General features: G+C 42.6%; 1 protein-coding gene across 2 annotated transcripts in view; it reads right to left on the reverse strand.

Annotated features, from left to right (window-relative positions):
* Window positions 1-347: 347 nt before the first annotated feature.
* The window catches only part of ACOX3 (acyl-CoA oxidase 3, pristanoyl), a 474,351-nt gene continuing 451,608 nt past the window's right edge, over window positions 348-23,090 (reverse strand). For both annotated transcript variants that reach the window (XM_086964140.1, XM_086964139.1), the window contains exons 15-18: window positions 22,790-22,964; window positions 16,383-16,450; window positions 4,649-4,735; window positions 348-1,017 (exon numbers count right to left, since the gene is read on the reverse strand). In XM_086964140.1, coding sequence (XP_086820266.1) covers window positions 898-1,017; window positions 4,649-4,735; window positions 16,383-16,450; window positions 22,790-22,964 — 450 coding nt within the window. In that variant the 3' untranslated portion in view covers window positions 348-897. The remainder of the gene's footprint in view (window positions 1,018-4,648; window positions 4,736-16,382; window positions 16,451-22,789; window positions 22,965-23,090) is intronic.

Consider the following 23,090-nt stretch of genomic DNA (forward strand, 5'->3'; position numbering starts at 1 on the left):
TTGCTCTAGGAAATCAGGAGTATTCAAAGCACTCGCATACTACAACAAGTTCTCCACTACCATCCACCCTCCACCCTCGTTCCACACTAAAGCCCCTGCAGACATTTACCACCTGCTGGCAGAAGGTGGTAAATATGTGTGTTAAGCCTTTCAGAAAAGGAAATCGGCAGAATACTGCGTGGTAATTTTATGTCTGCACTGTTATTCCTCATTCCAAGGTGGAAATCGAAAGCAGAGATACTGACCAGTTATGGTAATTTCGGCTCCTGGGAATCTACACATGGAATTCTGCCCACCTCCTAATCAGGGCCTACGTGTAAAATGGATGAAAGTGAAGACAAGGCAGATCTGCAAGAGTTATTTATTGTTTTATGAACGGATCCAGATGTTTTTTATTGGCAAAAGCATAACATATTTCCAGAATATAAACTTATTAAAACATTTCAGGTGTCCATAATAGGATTCACTTATGAATCTAAAAATAGCTCTACGCAGGTAAATACTGTGCAGTTGTTTTATTAACCCTGAGAACAACCTTGCTTGATTAATCATTTTCATTATTTAAATTAGACGGTTACATGATAAAATTTATTATTTTCCTTTCTTAAAAATAACATTTGTGTTATGTGAAATGTGTTTTGATCAACTACTGAAAATATGCCCAAGAATGAACAATGTGCAATGAGTCGCCTTAACTAAATCCGCTTTAGTGGGCTGTTCTTCCCAGAAACAGACAAGCTCATCCCTTGGCAAATGGAAAAATGTGACCCTGGCTTAGAGCTGTTTAGTAATTCAGTATCCGGTGAATGACGAAATCGGTTTCTTTGGCAGTGCTTTCAAACTCTGCACGGAGGATCCTTCTGACAGCAAGCAAGCAGTGTCCGACTAGGATTCTTCTCACATCCTCGACCTTAAACTGCCAACAGCTGGCTTCTTGGCACAGAATTCTGCCCACCACGACGGCCTCTCCAGCACTTTGCTTCCCTGGAGCACAGCAGTCCACAGGTTTTTGTACAGCTGAAATACAAGAATGATTATCAGACTATGGAGAATACAATGTACACACTCGCACGGCTGAAGGACTCATTCTCGCACATCTGTGTTCAATGGCCATGCGTCTATTATTTCTGGCTATATGCTCTGTGCCTGCGTCATATGCATATTGCAGGTTGCAATGGCGTCTCTGTGCAATGCTGAATCGAAGGATGGGGTGGGAAGTTGGTAGGGAATATGATGGATTGAAATAGAGGATTTGCAGGGCTGTCGCAGAACAGAAGGTCCAAGCCTTGCATTCTTGCACTAATTATGACACAAGAGTCAACCTTAACGGGGCTCCAATCACTCTTACATTGACGAGGGGCTGCTTGCATCCAACATACATCTGTTGTCCACCACTGTGGGGGGACACCACTGCTGTTTGACAACTGTGTATTCACCCGATCATGGTTGTTGGACTTGGCCCTTTTTGGCTAAAGTTCCCTAAACTTTTTTCCTTCCCCCTAGACCTTTTTTGTGACATGGTGTTGCCAACTTAGATGCTTTGGGCACTTTGCCACTGCTGATCAGTGTCAAAGTGCAAGTGCAAGTGATCCCTGTATAAAATGTAATGGTAATTTGGTTGTCCATAATTTGTGTATTTGTTTTACTGGTAAAGTCCCTAGTAAAGTGCACTATATGTGCCAGGGCTGGTAACACAAATGCTACTAGTGGACCTGCAACACTAATTGTGCCACCAACACCAGTAGCCTTAAAGAGGGAACTCAGGCCTGCCACTGCAGTGCCTGCGCGCAGTTTGTTAAACTGCCTTGTTGTCCGGACAAGTGCACCCACTTGTCAGGCCTTACCCTTCCCTTTTTATGCACATCAGACACCCCTATGGTAGGTCCAGGGTACCTCCCTGGGCAGGGTGCAGTGTATGTGAAAGGTAGGACATGTACTCAGGTGTATACCATGTACTGACAGTGAAATACTCTCCAATTCATTTTTCACTGTTGAAAGGCCATCTTGCCCATAGGCCAGAATGGGGAGGCAGTGTAATATGTTTCCAGCCTAACTTGCCATAGGCGTAAGATGGAGAGGTGAAATTTAGTATGCCTGAACTCACAATTTAATAACACATCTTTTTTCGCATTGTGTGTTTAGAAACCACACTTTTAGAAGTGGCTGTTTTTTTGTGTTACAACAATTCTGTGTGTCTCTGCCTGCTTGTGGATTGACTGTCTGGATTTGAAAGTGATAGGATCTGGGGAATGTCTCGAGCTAGGGGAGGAGGTGAGACAGCAACAGGCTGACCTGCATCTGGAGTGTAGGGGGGAGGAGTAGCGCCTGGAGGTGAAGAGTCCTGGGCTCCCGCCATAAAACAATGGCTCCATCTCCTGCTGAGTGATTGAGGATCCAGACTCCGCTATTAAAGGAAGAAGGTGTCACTGGCAGGGAGACACCCAGAACTGGTTTGGACAGGGTCATTGCCCCCTGAACACAAAGGCTTCAAAGACATTTAGGGGTATAACTATGAGAGCTGAAACCCCTGGACTGAAAAGGATTGAAACTACTTTGTGGTCAAGAAGAACCTCTGCCAAGGAAGAAACAGATGAAGAGACTGAAGGAAAGGATTGTCCCTTGCTGTGTGTTCTGGGCCTGGCCTGCAGTTTGCTGATTAAACCAAGGAGAGGCTAGGGGACTTTGCTGTGTGCTGTGTTCCCCTGCTTTAAAGGACTTTGCTGTGTGCTGTGTCCTGAAGTAACTTGATTATACGGACTAGCTCTTAATACAGACTCGTTGTTAATGCTTTATGAATACATCTTAGATTAGGCGTAGCACGGGACATCGAAAGGGTGGGCAAAATTAAACACATCAAAAAATGCTGTTATCTAGTTGTTGAAAAAAGATATTAGAAGCAATTGAAAAATCATTTTCCGCAGCAGAAACATACAGAAAGATTCTAACTTTCTACAATTTCCTAAGGAGTACAAAAAATAAACATGTTTCCATAATATCTACTTTCTGCTTGGCACTGTAGAGTCGAAAAAACATACAAGAAAGAAAAGTAAAATTTCTTTTTCGTTTCTTTAAACAGTGACCTGACCTGCCTTTCCCTCGACTGCTGGCTCTGGCAGCGGGCACTGTGAAGTCAGAACAGAACTGAGTTTGGATGTCATTTGTCACAAGTCGACAATTATAAAGAAATTAGAGACGTATTTTTATAGCAAAATTGCTGAATCCCATTTATTACAAGGAAACTTAGCGTACACTTCGCTCCTCATTTGGGGCCAGATGTACACCGGTTTTTGCATGCACAAACGGGTTTGCAAACCCGTTTGTGCATGCAAAAATCAATTGGGGTATGTACCATACCAAAATAGCAAGTCGCAAATTATTTGCGACTCACTATTTTGGAATTGTGAGTCGCTATTAGGAAGGGGTGTTCCCCTCCTAATAGCGAGCGCAACCCCATGTACAAATGCTTTGCAACCACAATTGCGGTTGCAAAACACTCCCAAATGACCACCCTCTTCAAGAGGGTGGTAATGGGATCGCAAAAGGGAAAGGGTCTTTGCAAACGCAGGGGAAAATCATTTTTTAAGGGCAGGCAGTGGTCCGAAGGTCCACTGCCTTCCGTTAAAAAATGACACTGAAAAGTTTAATTTTTATTTTTTAAAGGCATCCCGTTTTCCTTTAAGAAAAACGGGCTGCATTTAAAAAAAATAAAGTGCTTTATTTGAAAACAGTCCCAGAGATGGTGGTCTGCTGAGCCCAGCAGGCCACCATACCTGGGAGGACCTGCCATTCCCCAAATTGCGAGTCGCAAAAGACTCGCAATTTGCGAGGCTCTATTTTGCCCGTCGTACATCTGGCCCCTGGGGTCCGATTTAGATACTGGCGAACAGGTTACCGTTGTGATGGACACAGTGGTGATGCATATCCCGTCCACCGAAATATAAATCCCTAAGGCTATAATGGGATTTATATTTCGGTGTATGGGATATCCGTTGTGATGGAGTAACCTGTCTGCCAAGATCTAAATCAGATCCTTAGTTATGGAACTTCTCAATGGCTTACATTATCCTTTATTGTATGAGAAATGCACCTAATCTCCCATATAATTCCACCTAAGGGTCTATATGTCATAATAATAAACCAAGAGTAGAATGCTGAATGACCTATAAATATCTCCACAATGCCGAGAGATCATTAACAGATGACAAGTATGTTACACTGTTCAATGCGCGAATATGGATGCATCGGTTTCTCAATAAAGAGGTTTATTTTCTTAAGTTCATAGGGAATGCAGGCAGCTGTCCAAAACATGTGTAAACCCCCCAATTGTCTTCTTCCCTTGTCCCATTCCTCTCGCTATCCATCGATTCTTCACCAACATTCCAAAGTTCGATGGAGTGCTAGAAACATGAGCAAAATAGCCTCCGTCCAAGTCACAACCCACACATATGCAACTTTATTAGGCTTTTCATTGGCTAAAATCCATGTATGAGATTGTACACTTGCAACTAATGAATGTCTAGTGAACATCTGTACACCGTAGCATATTTGCACTTTCAAGTAGCATTCCTCTTGGTCACACTATGTCCAGAAGATGCGGGTATGCAAGAGTGCAGTTCTTAAAAATCCAAAAAACGCTCATGACACTTACCTCTCCATCAGCTTTGGCAATAGGGGAGTTGAGAATGAAGTCAGGCGGAGCAATGACATCCACCAGGGCAACCGCATCATTTTTCAACTGTGGGGAAACAAGGAGCATAAACTTGGCAATCATATAAAAATCCCATGGTTAAAAACTGTTAGAAAGTGGCTTATTAGTAGTGATAAGTAGTGATTTACCACTAGTAATAAGGCCACAAACACAATAAAAGTTTCAGTTAGGGTCTCAATAAATTATTCCCTTGATCAACCCTATGTAGCTGGCAACGAGCAGGCAGGCTTAACTAAGGAGACTGGTGTGTAAAGAATTAAAACACCAATACATTAAATAAGTAAGACACAATAAAAATCCGACTCCAATTTATGAAGAGAGAATATATTGGTTTGAACAAATAGACGCCAAAATTACAAAAGACAATGTAGGGAAGCAGAGATATGTTTTTTAAAGATTAAAAGTCAAACTAGCACTTAGACGCAAATAGCGCTAAAAGGGTAAGAAAGGTTGTGCTGGACAGGGACAAAGTCAAGAGTTCTTCACACTTACTTCCAGAAGTGTTTCTTGATACAGCAAATTGGTCCCCAGAACTAGCAAAGGGTTCAGATATTCTGGTTTGGATCTTGGGGTCTGGGACTACATCTCCCCCAATGCACCTGGTCAACTTATGTAGCTTTTTACAAGAGTTGCTCCAAACTAAACATCTACATCTTCCTGAAGTTCCCCCTTGAGGTTTCAAAGTGTCCACAACACCAATCCATGGGTCTAGTATCTCTAAGGTGGTCCTTGGGAGGTTAGGACTAGAATTCTCACAATGAACCCAGTCAAACCCTTAAAAGTCCACTGGACGCACTCCAGGATGGGACTTCTTGGTGGAGATGAAGCAGGTGAGCTTGTTAACCTGTAGTCTATAGAGAGTCCACTCCTTAATCTGTCTTGAACAAGACAAGGTCCTTAAGGCTGTAGTTCCAATTGTGCAACAGGAGCAGTCCTTCAGAGTGCAATTCTTTGGGGTGCAGGCCAGTGTTCCAGCAGGGCAGACATTCTTCTCCCTGTAGTTTCAGGCAGCAGATCAGAGGAGCTATGCAGGTCTCCCAAATGTATTCACAGTTTTTAGGTGTCAAGCATGGGGCACCCATGACTAGTGGGATGCAGGGTGCCACCTAGGTGTATGACCACTTCCTCCAAAGTGTTGCAAATTCTTATCCCCGAAAGCAACATTCTCTAAAAATCCAACATTGAGAATTATTTTCCTTTGGGGTTAGATCTGGCTAAGCCAGACCACTGGTGTGTCTAAGTTTCACTAACACACCCCTTCCAACCCCCTGACTAAACTAATTACTGAGGCTCCGGTGTGGCTGGAGGTGCACGATGTGGGAGTTAGCCTATGCTGGTCCCAAACTATAATCCAACCTTTGAAGACCAGTTTCTGCAGCTAAAGTTTTCCACCCACAGGAAATCCATTATCTTATCTGACGGGACACTTCACACCTCACAAAGCAGCTCAGGCTCACACTGGGAAAGGCTGGCAAATCAGGAGAGGGCAGTTGGGAAGCTGGACTTTGGCTCACATAAACTTAACAATAACCTATTTTCTGTAATAGCTATTATAAATCTAAAAGTGGCAATCTTAACTGATAATTAGATACCCTGAAGTATATTTTTAGGTGGCTCCTGTCAATATTTATACTTAAATAAAAGATCTCAATGTTAGCCTATGGAGCGATTCACTACAATAGGAAAAACGAAATTGACAGATGTTCCCTAACTAGGGTTTATAAAATATATTTTTAATGTCCCTGCTTATAGTTACAAGGCACCCTACCTCTGGGACACCTAGGGGAGACCTTAGGGTGACCTATATGTAAAAATAAGGTACTTTAAGACTTCGGTAGGAACCTTAAAATCCAAAGTCAAACTTGCATAGAAATTTAAGTTAAAGGTAGCCTGAAAAGAAGTGCTGCCTTTAAAATGACAACAGGCACCACAGTAGTGCACACTTCAGTGCATTAAGTTTGCTGGACCTCCAAACCTATATGTCCTATTATATACTAGGGACTTACAAGCTAGGCTGTCAGTACCAATTATAATTACACCTAATTTGCATATCCGTATAATCAGAGCACTGGCCCTGGGCCTCATAAGCAGAGCCCAGGGTGCAGTTATAGTTAGTTACCCCCAGGACCAAACAAAAAATGGTGGGGATCAGGGCAAAAAGGATGAATTTCTCACACACTCTCATTACAAAGCTGTACCACCTTGTTGCTACGCTACTAACTCAGGGTAAGTTAAGAGGGACCAGTTACCTCTAACAAACAGTTTGCTTTTTAACTTAGTTATCATAAAAATCACATTATTAGATATTTCACAATGCAGGGATAGCTACAGAAATTAAGATGTTTTAAAAAATCTAGTAGTGTTACCATGCTGTACAATAAAGGTATTTGCCATCATATCCCTCTATCAATGAAACAGTGAAAGTTTAGAACCCTGTGTCCATATTACATTAACTCTGAATTCGTGAAGAACATAGGGCAAATCAATTTTGCAGCATTGTTGCTTCTTAGGAATGTTCTCGAGACAGATCATCGATTCCCTTCCCTATGAAAATATCTCTCAGCTTTTTTACATTCAAGAAGTGCTAATTCACATTAGAAAAGGGCCATAAGACGCCTTCTGTTATACACTATACAAACCCCATTATATATATGGATGTTCCATGGTTTGCATGTGGGCAATGACCAATGAAAATGAGGATCCCACATGTGTATTTTTGGTGGGAATGCGGCATTGAGGATCACTGGTACACTCTTGAAAATACACTTAGGAAGAACCAATCGCATAACACATGCACGAGGAACCAGCGCTTTCATCCCAAGTGAGGTTAGGTGGTGCAAATTTACAGACTGTCAGAATTGCTGTGGACTCCCTGTCAACATCCACAGGTACGCAACCTGCACTACTGTCAACTGGGCTGAGACTGCATCTTCGTAGGGTTCCACAAAGCACCCTGAAGCAGTCACACAGTCAAGCACGCAGAAGTTGTCAAAGTACTGTACTCATGCTGCAAAATCCTCTGCTCACATGCTCAGTACGTGTGAGCACCAGAGCAAGGAATGAACACTCATTATAAATGATGAAAACGACCCCACTGTAGGAACAGCACCACTGCTGCCCATGCAGCATCCATGCTCCCCCTTTGTGATGGAAGCCCTGTAGAAAACGGGACTGTTACTTGACAGGGAAGAGACGCAGCAGTATTAATGCAAACCGCTGCTCACCCGCCAAAAAAAAACAATCTGACAGTTCTTAGGTAAACTGCTTTCTGTGAGGACTTACGGCCAGATTCTCCAAGCTTAATTGCGCTCGCAAAGGGCCAGATTCTGAGAATCTGGCCCTTTGCGAGTGCAATTTTTGCATTTGGGATTCATCATCCCAAATGCAAAATTCGCTAATAAAGAATTCGCACATTTTCGAGGAATTGCATTTAAGGAATCTCTATTTGAGATTCCTTAAATGCAATTCATGAACCATTTTAAAATTGCGAAATCGCAATTTTGGGCCGCTATTTACCGCGAGGTCAAACCTCGTGGTAAATAGCAAAAACTTAGAAAAATGCATTTAAATGCATTTTTCTAAGTTGCATGTTACACACACACACATGTCCTTTGGACATGTGTGTGCGCAACAGCAATGTAGATTACATTTCAGGGGTGCTACAGGGCGTCCTTTGGACACCCCTGCCACCCTTGAAATCGCATCCTTATTTAGATATTTCACAATGCAGGGATAGCTACAGAAATTAAGATGTTTTTAAAAATCTAGTAGTGTTACCATGCTTTACAATAAAGGTATTTGCCATAATATCCCTCTATCAATGAAACAGAGAAAGTTTAGAACCCTGTGTCCATATTACATTAACTCTGAATTCGTGAAGAACATAGGGCAAATCAATTTTGCACCATTGTTGCTTCTTAGGAATGTTCTCGAGACAGATCATCGATTCCCTTCCCTATGAAAATATCTCTCAGATTTTTTACATTCAAGAAGTGCTAATTCACGTTAGAAAAGGGCCATAAGACACCTTCTGTTATACACTATACAAACCCCATTTTATATATGGATGTTCCATGGTTTGCATGTGGGCAATGACCAATGAAAATGAGGATCCCACATGTGTATTTTTGGTGGGAATGCGGCATTGAGGATCACTGGTACACTCTTGAAAATACACTTAGGAAGAACCAATCGCATAACACATGCACGAGGAACCAGCGCTTTCATCCCAAGTGAGGTTAGGTGGTGCAAATTTACAGACTGTCAGAATTGCTGTGGACTCCCTGTCAACATCCACAGGTACGCAACCTGCACTACTGTCAACTGGGCTGAGACTGCATCTTCGTAGGGTTCCACAAAGCACCCTGAAGCAGTCACACAGTCAAGCACGCAGAAGTTGTCAAAGTACTGTACTCATGCTGCAAAATCCTCTGCTCACATGCTCAGTACGTGTGAGCACCAGAGCACGGAATGAACACGCTTTGTAACTGATGAAAACGACCCCACTGTAGGAACAGCACCACTGCTGCCCATAGAGAATCCATGCTCCCCCTTTGTGATGGAAGCCCTGTAGAAAACGGGACTGTTACTTGACAGGGAAGAGACGCAGCAGTATTAATGCGAACCGCTGCCCCCCCCCCCCCCCAAAAAAAAACAATCTGACAGTTCTTAGGTAAACTGCTTTCTGTGAGGACTTACGGCCAGATTCTCCAAGCTTAATTGCACTCGCAAAGGGCCAGATTCTGAGAATCTGGCCCTTTGCGAGTGCAATTTTTGCATTTGGGATTCATCATCCCAAATGCAAAATTCGCTAATAAAGAATTCGCACATTTTCGAGGAATTGCATTTAAGGAATCTCTATTTGAGATTCCTTAAATGCAATTCATGAACCATTTTAAAATTGCGAAATCGCAATTTTGGGCCGCTATTTACCGCGAGGTCAAACCTCGTGGTAAATAGCAAAAACTTAGAAAAATGCATTTAAATGCATTTTTCTAAGTTGCATGTTACACACACACACATGTCCTTTGGACATGTGTGTGCGCAACAGCAATGTAGATTACATTTCAGGGGTGCTACAGGGCGTCCTTTGGACACCCCTGCCACCCTTGAAATCGCATCCTTATTTGCGATTAGCAAATTGCTAATCGCAAATAAGGAATAACTCCCCATTCATTCCTATGGGCCTTGAGGCCCATAGGAATGAATGGGGAGTTATTCCTTATTTGCGATTAGCAATTAGCTAATCGCAAATAAGGAATGTGTAGGAATCGCAATTTATTTAGCGATTCCTACATGAATCCCGTTTTGCAAGTCCTTAATAGCGATTCCTTAATAATCGCTATTAAGGACTCGTAAAACGGGACTATGATGAATCTAGCTGTAAGTGTCTCATTCACCCATCGAACCCTGGCACACGTAGAACAGAATTTCACAGATAAAAATGCAAGTAACCCTTGTGCAACACTAAAGCAACATTAGGCTCAGAAAAGAAATTATGTGAAATTGCCAAATAACCACAGACACAAAATAAAAAATGTAATGAGTTTTTGATTCGGATATTAATGAAGAAAATCGGATGGAAGGAACATGCGTTACAGTAAAAAAAAAAAAATCAATTGGAAACAATGTGAAAGTCAGATTCAGTGTTAATCTAAGGAGGGCGGTGGACTAGGACCTAAGCATCCTTTACGGCCAAACGAAGATTCCTGGTCGAAATGTATATTTTTGGGACAATCTTCTGCGAAACAAAGCTGTACGTTTGAGCCATGCAGGGAGTAACAAGACACACAGTCCCTTTTCACAGTCCCACAGTAATCTCAAACATTGCAGTCAGAGAAGACAATAAAAAATAAACAAAGTGGTCATGATGTTTTCCAAAACGTTCCAGAAACCCTTAGGAGACTCTACACTTTTGGGAAATGCTCCGTGGGCAACAATCCAAGGGTTAACATTGAAGGCAGACTCACCGCTCCAGCAGATGTCTACAAAAACAATGTTTAGCTAATGGAATCGCTCTGCAGCAGCTCCCACTCCTAGGGCGCTCGTCATCTCTCAAACACAGGGCAGAGGTTAACACCAGCTGGCTGAAGAAATGACCAATTGCAGCTCATCTACTGATTCTCTTTCAAATGCATTCTGCTTTCTTTGTCTGCTCACCATCGTCAGGGCCTTTGTCATTTCTAAGAAACAGTGAAGAGGTTTCACAAGGGCAAGCTGAAGAAATGTTCAGTTGTCGTTGTCATTGTCAGGGCTGGACTGGGAACCACAACCGGCCCTAGCAAAGTGCTTGGCCCACTCGGGGGAAGGGGGGGGTTGCGTTGGAGCTGCCGCGGAGCTCTTTGCCGGGGCCGGTTTTCGGCCGATTTTGGTTCAGGGCCGATTTTGCAGCTATGCTGCAAAAACAGCATAGTAACAAAAATGGCCCTTAGGGGCCCAAAACCGGCCCCCACCTGTGCGGTGCACCGGGGGATTGCCCGGTGTCCACTATGGCCAGTCCGGTCCTGGCCATTGTGCTACTGATTCTCTTTCGAGATGCTGCTGCTTTGTCTCCAGGCAGGTCCTAAGTCTCCATCGTCAGAACAGAAGTAGTCCATGGCATGTATGCTTCTCTGGACCGGGGCACCAATGTCCTTGGTGTTCAGCAAGAATCTTGCATGAATTCTGGAGGAACATGCTGGTTCCAGAGACCGAAGTCCAAACCTGGAGATACTCTCTAATACACAGAGTCGAAGGGAATCTTAGATAGCAACGTAAATGGATATTTTCTTATCATGAACTGCACGAGGCAGTCCTATTGTTGAGTGTGTTCATGAAGGAATGTTAAGCGAATTAGTCCAATCAGTGATAGTCGACAACTCCTTGGCATCTCAAAACAAGGTTACCAAATTCACTCTGCCTAATATTTTCAGCAGTGTGACTCAGTTCAGTTTCAGTAGCAGCCATCCTTCATAAGGCCGTCTAGGAGAAAGTTTTCCTCCTACCGTTCCAACCAACACCAGTTTGTTCACACAAGTGCCTCGATGTCCCAAGATCCCATTCACCTGCCGAGCCCCCCCCCCCCCCCCCCCCACCCCCCCAGGTTCTATACTGTTCTCTGTTATCTTCAACTCCTAAGATAAAGGTCTATAGCTAAGTCAAATAAACTATACAAACAAATAAATAAAGAAATTTGTAGGAAGGCGCCCACTAGTTCACTTCAATTGAACTCCACTGGCACCCCTTACTGGCCAATGCCATCTCCAAAGCCAGCGGCATCATTTACAAAGCCATCACAACAAGCACCTCAGCTTATCTTGCAGACAAGCTCACCGTTTCTGCTGGTTCTTAGAACAATTTACCCATATCCCCAATGCTGCTCAAGTTTAGGAAAGAGTTGAATACTGTATCACAATGCATTAACAATTCACAAAACAGTTACCTCTCATCACTAATTGACTTAATGCTTGTCATTGACTCTATACAGTGTTCTGCTGCCTTTTGGCTATGTTCAAGCTATAGAAATACATACATACATAGAGCCTATTTCACTACATAAAATGAAAATATCACTCTGATTTAATATAGATGCGAATGTATTCCACAGTGGAACATTTTGCTGAATGTTGCACATTTTTTTATATGTTCCACATTTTTTTAAATGTTCCTATTACTGGAAGTCAATACTGTGCTGACCACCGTACATCTGTCGATGCCAAAAAGTGTTGTTCTCCTCCTTCTACATTGGGTGGTGACCCTGAAATCAGAAACCCACTGCCATGAACATAAGGGGTATCAAATAATTGCAACACAAACAAGCACCATGTAACTTTTGAGGCACTAACCAAATATTCTGGAATAGATACTCATGGCTATGGGTGGTCTGGGCTACCTTGACCTATGTGAGATGCTTGTCTTAGTAATATCTGACTCCTTAAACACACAGACCTGAATTATATTTTACCAATTAAAATTTCTATTCTGTATAAATAATTGTTGTTTGTCAACAATTTATACACGTGTGTGCTTTTCTTATTTCCTTATTTAATAGACATAAGGGGTTGTGCCCGACTTCATTGATAAGTGGCCCACCAAAACAGTAATAATTTAGTATTAAAATATATGCTTTTAGATCAAGCAGCACAGAGTCACAGTGGGCACTTTACCTCACATCACACATTCTAAATATGACAATTAAGCTCGTCACTTCACATGAAAATTGGGTTACATATAGCCAATCTTCTATACAAATCTGACACAAAGAACACACACTTAGGAAGAAATGTCCAGCAGATATGTCAACTGCCTTCCCCACATCTCTTGATATGTTGAAATTGAACATTGCAAGCATGAAGTTGACATACTTCGTTTCAGATACCAACTTACCCCAATCTAAATCACTGTAACACACTCTTCTCTCTCTGGTTACAAATGAACAACTCAGTCCATAACTAGGGTTCCTACAGGATTCACTCAACACAAGGCATGCTCACACCCTCCTTAAGTCTGATAAACATACAGAGATCAATCACCTACGAGCTGACACAGGCATCCCTTTCCTACTAAAGAGTCCAGGAGAATGTGTAGCCAGCCAATTAGAAGACTACAATTACACAACATTGGCTAGGCCATATCTCTGCACAAGCATGTGTGTTCCTAATATCATAAGCCCCACAAAGCTTCCTTTTAGACAGTGCTCGATGGAGATGAACTGACCACCACACTCCAACACAAGAAAGCTGGGCTCCCCATAAAAATGAAAAATACTCCTGAGCTCCGTAACAATAAACATTAGAGTTCGAATTGTTCCAAAGTTGTCCTTTTAATTTTCTTTTCTTCTTCGAATGCATCCAGTAATACTTTTAGTTCTGTAGCCAACACATGTTTTGTCATATAGGTAGTCAACTAATGACTTCCTCAGGGCTAAAGCAGAATCCACTGGTGTATAGACAAATAATTCACAAATATGTTAGTGTCCAGCATCTGTATTCTAGTTCATCAGGCATATTCTCTATGTCAATGTCACTTGTAAATAGGTCATATCAAGTACAGGAGAGAGCTCCAACTCGTGTTATCGTCAGCGTTGTAAGTAGGGAAAGCGTCAGATTTCAATCAAACTGACGTTCTACACAACATACACAAACAGTCACGAAACTGAACCATTTTGTGACTGTTGGTGTACATTGTGGAGAACAGGAGTCTATGCATTAAAATCATGCCAGAACTTCTGATTTGCAAAAAGGAATTTACTCTTTGGAATTATACATAGGTCTGACAATATTCAATGACTGGAATATGTTTTGGAAGAACTTGGGGATGTATTTAGGCACCCCTTATCACCACTTGGGCTCTACAGAAGGTGTCAGAATTTTGTGCTCTGTAGAAGTCTCTATGTTTAGTGACGAATCGTGTTGGCTGTGTCCTTGTCCCTGTTTTTAAACTGCAAGAAAAGAAATAAAAGATGAATTTTCTGAAAAACTCGTATGTTTTATGATGTGTAGTAATTTTGCTGTAATGCTGACGCAACCCTGATTTTTGACCCTTTGGAGGGGTACTTTCCTGCATGAGAAATGTTCACTTTTTTTTTTTCATAAATCTTTTTATTTGCAAAAATAAACTTGGTGATCGGTACATACAGAGATTGCCGTTGTTACAGTGTTGCCTTTACATATTGTTATACAAATATATCACAGCTGGTATCATATAATACAAGATGTTAGCAATGCATGAGTCGCTTAAAGTGTTAATGGTTCGTCAAGGGAAGGGACAAGGGGAGGTTCACACAGATTGCTACGGTACTCATTCCATTTTGACCAAACTGCCACCCACTTCCCGGGGCAACCCCGGGCCACATAGACTGTCTTTTCTTGTAGCATGCACCAATCCATGTCCTTCTTCCATGCACTGAGCGTTGGAGGTGTTACCGCTCCCCATAGGCGTGCAATATTGCGTTTTGCAATTGCGAGTTCCAGTGTCACCCACAGTCTGCCTTTCGCGGACAGATCTGTGGGTTCCCAGATGTTCAGAAGGCACCTCTTAACTTCGGGCCGCAATTCAACCCCCCAGACAGCACGTATACAGTTGTGCACCCACTTCCAGTAAGCTTGTATTAGAGGAGACTCCCACAGTATGTGAAGGAACGTCCCCACCTCCCCACACTATCTCCTACAGAGCCCATCCTCACTCCTGCCCATCAATACCAATCGGGTGCCAGAGATATAGACTCTGTGTAATACTTTCAATTGTATCAATCTCAATTTTTCTGATATTACTACTTCTTTGGGAGAGGAGAGTGCTTCTCTCCACTCTTCGTCATCGATCTCAAGACCGTCTGTCTCCCAGAAATTTTCACTTGTGACTTGTATATATGTGTGTGCTTCTGTCCTTGCTTTGTAACTTGATTCATGTCGTTAGGACCTGCATTTAGACTACCCACTTCTGTACTACATGAAATTGCATACGAAATCCTCATTAAATCCAAGAAAAAGGAGGAGCTCATGCACGAGCACTAAGGTAACCTGGTCCTTATCAGTGAACGTATCCTAGTTAAAGTTATGATATGCCCAAATCGAATATGCACAAGTGTTATAATTTGGCTGTGGTAAACAAAAAGAGTTGGAGGGTCTGTATGCTAGGTCGCTGAGTCTCAAAGGTCCTTAATTAAGCACCCCTTTTGGATTGCACTAAATCAGACCTAGTGGTCACATGACACGGGTATGTAGTAGATATCCTATCAGCCCACCCATTTGGCGGAGCATCGTCATGTAGGACGTCTGACCAGGGTGGTAAATCTAGGCCCAGATGAATCGGCCAGATAATACACACTACTGGTTATGTTTGTACAGTGTCCATGCCACAGAGTGGTACTGAAAAATTGCAGTGCAAAATAGGGAGTGAGGTAGAGTGAAGCTAAAATGACGGTCAAGGCAAAGAAAAATAATTTTATTGGAGATATTCACCAGGACGTCAGGTTAAAAAGAAGTGGTCAGACGTCCTACATGACGATGCTCCGCCAAATGGGTGGGCTGATAGGATATCTACTACATACCCGTGTCATGTGACCACTAGGTCTGATTTAGTGCAATCCAAAAGGGGTGCTTAATTAAGGACCTTTGAGACTCAGCGACCTAGCATACAGACCCTCCAACTCTTTTTGTTTACTGCAGTTTGAATAGGGGTATTGAGTTTGGATAGTCTATAAATATATTCCCCTTGACCCTCCCCAACGTTGTGTTTTTCATAATTTGGCTGTGATCACATAGGTCTTTGTAACTGAGCTGGAGCTTGCGTGTACACTGCATGATACAAACAATAAAGCAATTGTATTTCAATACTGGTCAAATCAGCAGCAAGGAGTGATGTCAGCTTAAGACAACAACAGATAGACCCTCAATAAATGTAGCACAACGTTGTATTACATAATGGTTTGCAGTGGTAATATCACCTAGCAGTGCTACGATTGATACCAGGTGTGGTATTACTGGGCAGGATCACTGCACCTTGTAATAAATCACCTGGCACTATTGATCGTTGTTCCAGTTACATATTTTATATGCTCAGAGCAGGTTATTAACTCTTTAATGCGTTCTTAATATGTTCAACTATCTTCTTACTTAAAACAGAGCTGTAAAGCATTACTGAAACCCCATTCACTGCATTTCAAGAGGTATTGCAGAACCAATCCTCTACAGCTCACCTTTGCACAGAGTTCCAGAATGCTCCCTTGGACGATTTTTCCAGCCAGCTCACCTTGACAATATCCACCTGTCAATGTGAATAATGGTTATTACCATGCGGTAATCTTGAAAGCAGCAAAGACTTTGAAAACCTACCCTGAGACCTTACTCATCAGACCGTAAGACAATATTTTACTATCTGCTATTAGGTCTGGCTTACTCTCGTTTTTAGAGGAAGGCACTCACTCTTACTCCCATCTAGAGGGAACAATTTTCCAAACAGCATTGACTAGGAGGAGGAAATAGCAAAGATGAACGTAAGGCATCATCAAAACAGGTCTTAGGAGAGACTCCAGTCTTAAACTGCATTACAGAAAGAGACAGTTAAAGAATGTATGCAAAGTATCCTGGGTGGCAGCCCTTCACTTCAGCCTGCTAGAGATATCAAGTATGCCACACAGGATGCGAACGAGATAAACATGAGTCATTGTTTCAAGAACAGATGTTGGTTTTCACTGTAATAAGGCATGCAAAACATGGCACACCAATGTAGCAGAAATGCACTATATGTCAGATCAGTCTACAGTGTACATTGTGCAGAGTCTGAATTCTCTAATGCGGCTAGAGTAGATTTTCAAAAGACTTCTATTACCCAGATAAAAAGTTGAAAACAACAAAACGGGTGTTCATCTACGGATTGTAGTGGAAATCTAAAATGACTGTACAAATCATGAATACTCAGTACTTTGATTCATTACGACACATCCTTACAATTCCCCATTAAAACAGCCTTCAAATTCACAAACATAAAATCACGGCAATCTACTATTAGAGAGGGGAACATTGTAAATACAATAATCACAACAATCAGACACGTCGGTGGAAATGATCACCTAAAATGCCTAGGTCTGTAAGTAACATCTACACTTAAATGCAGTCCTCAGCAAAAAATGGGTACAAGAAATATCCCCTCGAGAAAACTCAATAACAGTACAATATCGTGTATTTCGATCTGATTTAACCATGTATGTTCGTTATCTAAATCTTTAAGCATAAATCATACACTTGCAAACGGAAAAACAAATTATTTAGGAAAAATGTTAAATATCAAAAAGGAGGAGTTATGGTACTGGTCCCCTCCTAAAATAAGAGCTGAAGTTCCTAGCTCAACCAGCCCATGCTACAATTCTGACTGTGTTCATAAACATCAACAGTAATAGAAGGAAATGAATGGATACAAAATAATGTATCAAGCAAAAAAATGTTAAGTGACTTCTTGAAAGATATTTGTTTGAGTAAACAGCAGATGCTGAGCAAATGTAGAATCCATATCACTGATGGATAAAATGAAAATCCTGAAAATAGTTGTATTCCTGATGCAAGAAACCATGATCAACAATGGCAGAGCTTTGCAGTATGTTCAGGACTTACCTTTTTTTTTCATCCTAGAGACCACTAACTGGGTGCATAAGAGGAAGAAGGTAACCGCTCACTGTTGGACTTGGCCCTTTTTGGCTAAAGTGCCCTAAAACTTTTGCTTTCCCCCCGAAATCTTTTTTCTGACATGGTGTTGGCAACTTAGATGCTTTGGGTGTAAAGTGTAATAGTAATTGGTTGTCCATGATTGGTATGTTTGCCTTACTAGTAAAGTCCCTAGTAAAGTGCACTATGTGTGTCAGAGCTGGGAAAGCAAATTCTACTAGTAGGCCTACAGCACTAATTGTATCACCCACACTAGTAGCCTTAAAAGAGTGAACTCAGGCCTGCCACTGCAGAGCCTGAGCGCAGTTTGTTAAAATGCCATGTTGTCCTGACAAGTGCACCCACTTGCCAGGCCTTACCCTTCCCTTTATATGCACATCTGACACCCCTATGTTATGTTCAAGGTACCCCCCTTGGCAGGGTGCAGTGCAGGACATGCCCTGAGGTGTGTACCATGCCCTGGCAGTGTAATAATCTGCATTTCTCTTTTCACTGTTGAAAGGCCATCTTGCCCATAGGACAGAATGGGGAGGCTGTGTAATATGTTTTCCAGCCTATCTTCCCAAAGGCTTAAGATGGAGAGGTGGAGTTTAGTGTGCCTGAAATCACAATGTAGCAACACATCTTTTTATGAAGGTGGTTTTTGCATTGTGTGTTTAGAAACCACTCTTTTAGAAGTGGCTGGGTTTTTGTGCTCTAACATTTCTGTGTTTCTCTGCCAGGTTGCGGATTGCCTGTCTGGATTTGAAAGTGATAGGATCTGGGGAATGTCTTGACCTAAGGGAGAAGGTGAGACAGCAACAGGCTGACCTACATCTGGAATGTAGGGGGGAGGAGTAGCCCCTAGAGGTGAAGAGGCCTGGGTTGCTGCCATAAAACAAGGGTCCCATCTCCTGCTGAGTGATTGAGAATCCAGCCCCCCACTAAACAAAGGAAGAAGGTGTCACTGGCAGGGAGGCACCCAGAACTGGTTTGAACTGGGTCAGTGCCCCCTGAATACAAATACTTTAAAACCATTTAGGGGTATAACTATGAGTTCTGAACTGGGGAGAAATGGATTGATCAAGACTGAAAAGGATTGAACCTACTTTGTGATCAAGAGGAACCTCTGCGAAGGAAGAAACAGCTGAAGAGGCTGAAGGTAAGGACTGATCCTTGCTGTGTGTTCTGGGGCTGGCCTGCAGTTTGCTGCTTTAACCAAGGAGAGGCTAAAGGGACTTTGATGTGTGCTGTGTCCCCCTGCTTGAAAGGACTTTGCTGTGTGCTGTGTCCAGAAGTAACTTATCCACAAGGGCCCGAGGTGAGCTGGCTCCCTGTTGCGGAAACTCAGGAACACAAAAGGTTCTTAGAGAGTCTCAGCGATGCAGTGTGCATGTGCTTTTTGAAGCTTGAGCCCTATGTGAGAATTGTCCTGTGACCGTCTGCACCGAAGTCCAAGTGAGTCTCAGCGATGCTGTGTGCGTGTGCTTTGTGCAGCCTGAGACCTTCGTGAGGATTGCCCGGTTATCGTGCACACCCGGAGTCCAAGTGAGTCTCAGCAACGCGGTGTGCATGTGCTTTATGCAGCCTGAGACTTTCGTGAGGATTGACCTGTTATCATGCACACCCGGAGTCCAAGTGAGTCTCAGTGACGCTGTGTGCGTGTGCTTTGTGCAGCCTGAGACCTTCGTGAGGATTGCCCTGTTATCGTGCACCCGGAGTCCAAGTGAGTCTCAGCAACGTATGTGTGTATGTGCTTTGTGCAGCCTTAGACTTTCGTGAGGATTGACCTGTTATCGTGCACACCCGGAGTCCAAGTGAGTCTCAGTGACGCTGTGTGCGTGTGTTTTGTGCAGCCTGAGACTTTCGTGAGGATTGACCTGTTATCGTGCACACCCGGAGTCCAAGTGAATCTCAGCAATGCAGTGTGCATGTGCTTTGTGCAGCCTGAGACTTTCGTGTGGATTGACCTGTTATCGTGCACACCCGGAGTCCAAGTGAGTCTCAGTGACGCTGTGTGTGTGTGCTTTGTGCAGCCTGAGACCTTCGTGAGGATTGCCCTGTTATCGTGCACACCCGGAGTCCTGTGATAATGCACAACCAAAGCTCAAGTGAGTCTCAGTGACGTTGTGTGCGTGTGCCCTGTTGCAGCCTGAGATCTTTGTAGCACCAGCGGCCTGGACTGGTAGCCCCAGAGGAGCTGAGCCGCCAGCCTGAGCCCGCCGTTGCCAGAGTGGGACCTCGAACCAACACCATCAAAGGAGGCAGAGTTCCACAGCCCAGAATCCACAAAGTTGCATCGGAGGCCCAAGTCGCGGGAAGAGGAGAGCGAGGTTGCACCCCCCAGCTAATGTGTGTGCGGCCTGGGTTGGGGTGCGAGCTCGGAGAGAGGCGCTCTCGGCCTCTCCCAGTCCTGTAGTGCGAGCCTCTGCTTCGGCTCGTATCGCAGCCCGTACTTGCCAAGGAGTGGCAGTACCGGGGCAAGAGTGCAGAGCTGCACTTTGGATTACACCATACCTGTGTGGGGGCATCTGTTTTGACGGAAGCTGACCGCGAGTCAGTACAAGTGGCAGAGAGACCACCTTAGGCACTGTGATAGGTGCTGGAGTGTATTATGCATTGATTATTTCTGCATTACAAACTACCTGATTGTTGTATTACGCATTGCATTATTTCTGCATTACGAACTGTCTTATTGTTGCATCACACATTGCACTAATATTGCATGGCGAACTACCTGATTGTTGCATTACGCATTGCGTTAGGTTGCATAACAAACTACCTGATTTTTGCGTTACGCATTTCATTATTTGGCAACTTGATTGGTGCATAACAAACTGCATTATTTTTATATTGCAAAGTGCCTGATTCTTGCATTTCGAACTGCATTGCATTGCATAAGACAGCAGTTGATCATTTAGAATTGCTCATTAATATCGCCAGAACTCAATTTATATTGTGTGGTCTCATCTATATCTTTTTATATAAATGTATACTTGTTTTTATGAAACTCGTGTGGAGTCCATTTGTGGTGTCATCATTGGGTTACTGAGAGCGTGGTTGCAAATACTTTACACACTTGCCTTGAAGATAAGCCAGGCTGGTCGTGCCAAGATACCGAGGGGGTAAGAGGGGGCTACCTGAGAAGGTGTCCTTCCTTTCCCGGACGTGGAAGCAAGGGACCCTATTTGGCCTAAGGTACCTACCTCAGCCAACTAGCGACACCCAGGTCTAACACTCACCTTCCTGCCAAAGCAGTACAGGACACCCATCCGCAAACAGGGTATATTTTCATGACAAAAATTTGATGTCTCCATGTTGCGTTTTGGCGTCTATTATGTCGGGGGCAGTAGGCCAGGCCATACAACTGGGGTACCATTTTTATTGTGAGAAGTGTGTAAATTCTTAATAGTATAACATTTGTTATTATCAATTGTATTTCACTGCATTTTTGGCTACTAAATGCGAGTCAGTGTGTAAGCTAATGTTGTCTACTTTTCAGAAATACATAGCTTACCGACTTTAACAATGGGTTTCACCTATTTCCAACACAACATTCATGTAGGTAGAAACATAAAAAAAAATATGAAAAGTCGGTTACCATTTAAAAAAATGTAATGGCTGTGGAAATATTGATTTTTTTTTTTTACAACACTGCTTGTTCTTGAAAACTGGGAAGATTATGATCTTAGCATAGCAAGCCTTTTGTTGTTTAGGGGAAAAAAAGCATATGCTTCCCTGCACAGCACTTTTTCAGATTTCCCCCCCCTAAAAAAACTCACAATGTTTGTACATTTTGGCTATTTTCTTTAATCAACAAACATGTTGGGGGGAAAAAGAAGCCATATTTGGCCTTGATACTTTTTTGTGGGAATAAATTCGGATGACTTAAGAGCAAAGCGCCCAAACCCCTAAAAAAAGGGCTTAGTGCTGGGGAGAGAAATGCCTCATCAACTGGTGGGTTAAACTCCTTATGAGGAGAAGAAGAAGGAGATACCTTTAGATGTAGTGTAAGCTCAAACGTAGTGTTACAAGGTTGTTCACAAAGTAGTAAACATTTCCGCCTGCCTTATATACTTGGCAGCAGCGAGTACCAAATATAGTAGGGACTACTGTGGGGGAATTACTTTGATCTCATTGAAGCAGAAGTTACTGTAGCATTATTTTGGTAAAATTCTGATAAAAAAATTGCTAATATATTGATAGTGAGATCCCTCACTGGACATCTGGTGACAGAATAATAAAGATTATAAATTGTGCTGCTACCCATAATACTTACATCCACTTATTCTTATGAGAAGAGCGTGGGCTGGACAATTAGTAGGAGAAAAACGCCGACACCCTTATGTTGGGATGGGATTAAACAGTTGAATGCTTAAAATAATATGCCAAACAATTTACCTTTGGTGATGGTATAGGCTACAATGGTCTCAAATCTATATATTCCTGTAACTGGTGGGCAGAAAGGACAGTGTTTAGAGGTACTGGCTACCAAATGATAAACACATCTGCCTGGTTTCCTGGCTTCACTTTTGAATTTAAAATATAAAAGGAAAAACTATTCTCACAAACAGGGAGTAAGTGATCGGCAGGGAAAGGAGCAACAGCATTATCTCATGAACACCTTTGTAACATACAGGGGTATCAAATAATTGCAACACAAACAAGCACCATTTAACTTCTGAGGCACTGACCAAATATGCTGGAATGGCTATGGGTGGACTGGGCTACATTAACCTGTGAGGTGCTCGTCTTAGTAATATCGGACTCCTTAAACACACAGACCTGAAATATATTTTACCAATTGACATTCCTCATCTCTATATATTGTTGTTTATTTGTCAACAATTCACACAAGTGTGTGATTTTGATATATTTCTGGATATGTTGACTTGCATATCAGTTATTTTGAGTGTTCTTTAAATGGCTACAGAGTGAAGTAAAATACATTAATGGTAGATCTTACCTTGGTACAGCAGAGACATGTGTTTATTTAATGACCATAGTCCATACAAAGCACAGAGATTTTTTAAGACTGGCTGAAGTGAAGGAGGTGTGCTGGAGTCTTGAACATAATCATTAAATCGTTGTAGTACGGTGAGTTCAATAAAAGCCAGAGACAAAGAGCGACAATAGTAAACCTTAAAGATAAAAGTAACAAGTAATGTGTATCATTATGTGCCCTTGTATATACGTTACCACACCAGCAGCAGCATCGTTTTTATCTGGCTTGAACATGCCAAAATGAATCATACGTATAAACATTG

Source organism: Lissotriton vulgaris, chromosome 3_2 (assembly GCF_964263255.1).
Source record: "Lissotriton vulgaris chromosome 3_2, aLisVul1.2, whole genome shotgun sequence".
Lineage (NCBI taxonomy): Eukaryota > Metazoa > Chordata > Amphibia > Caudata > Salamandridae > Lissotriton > Lissotriton vulgaris.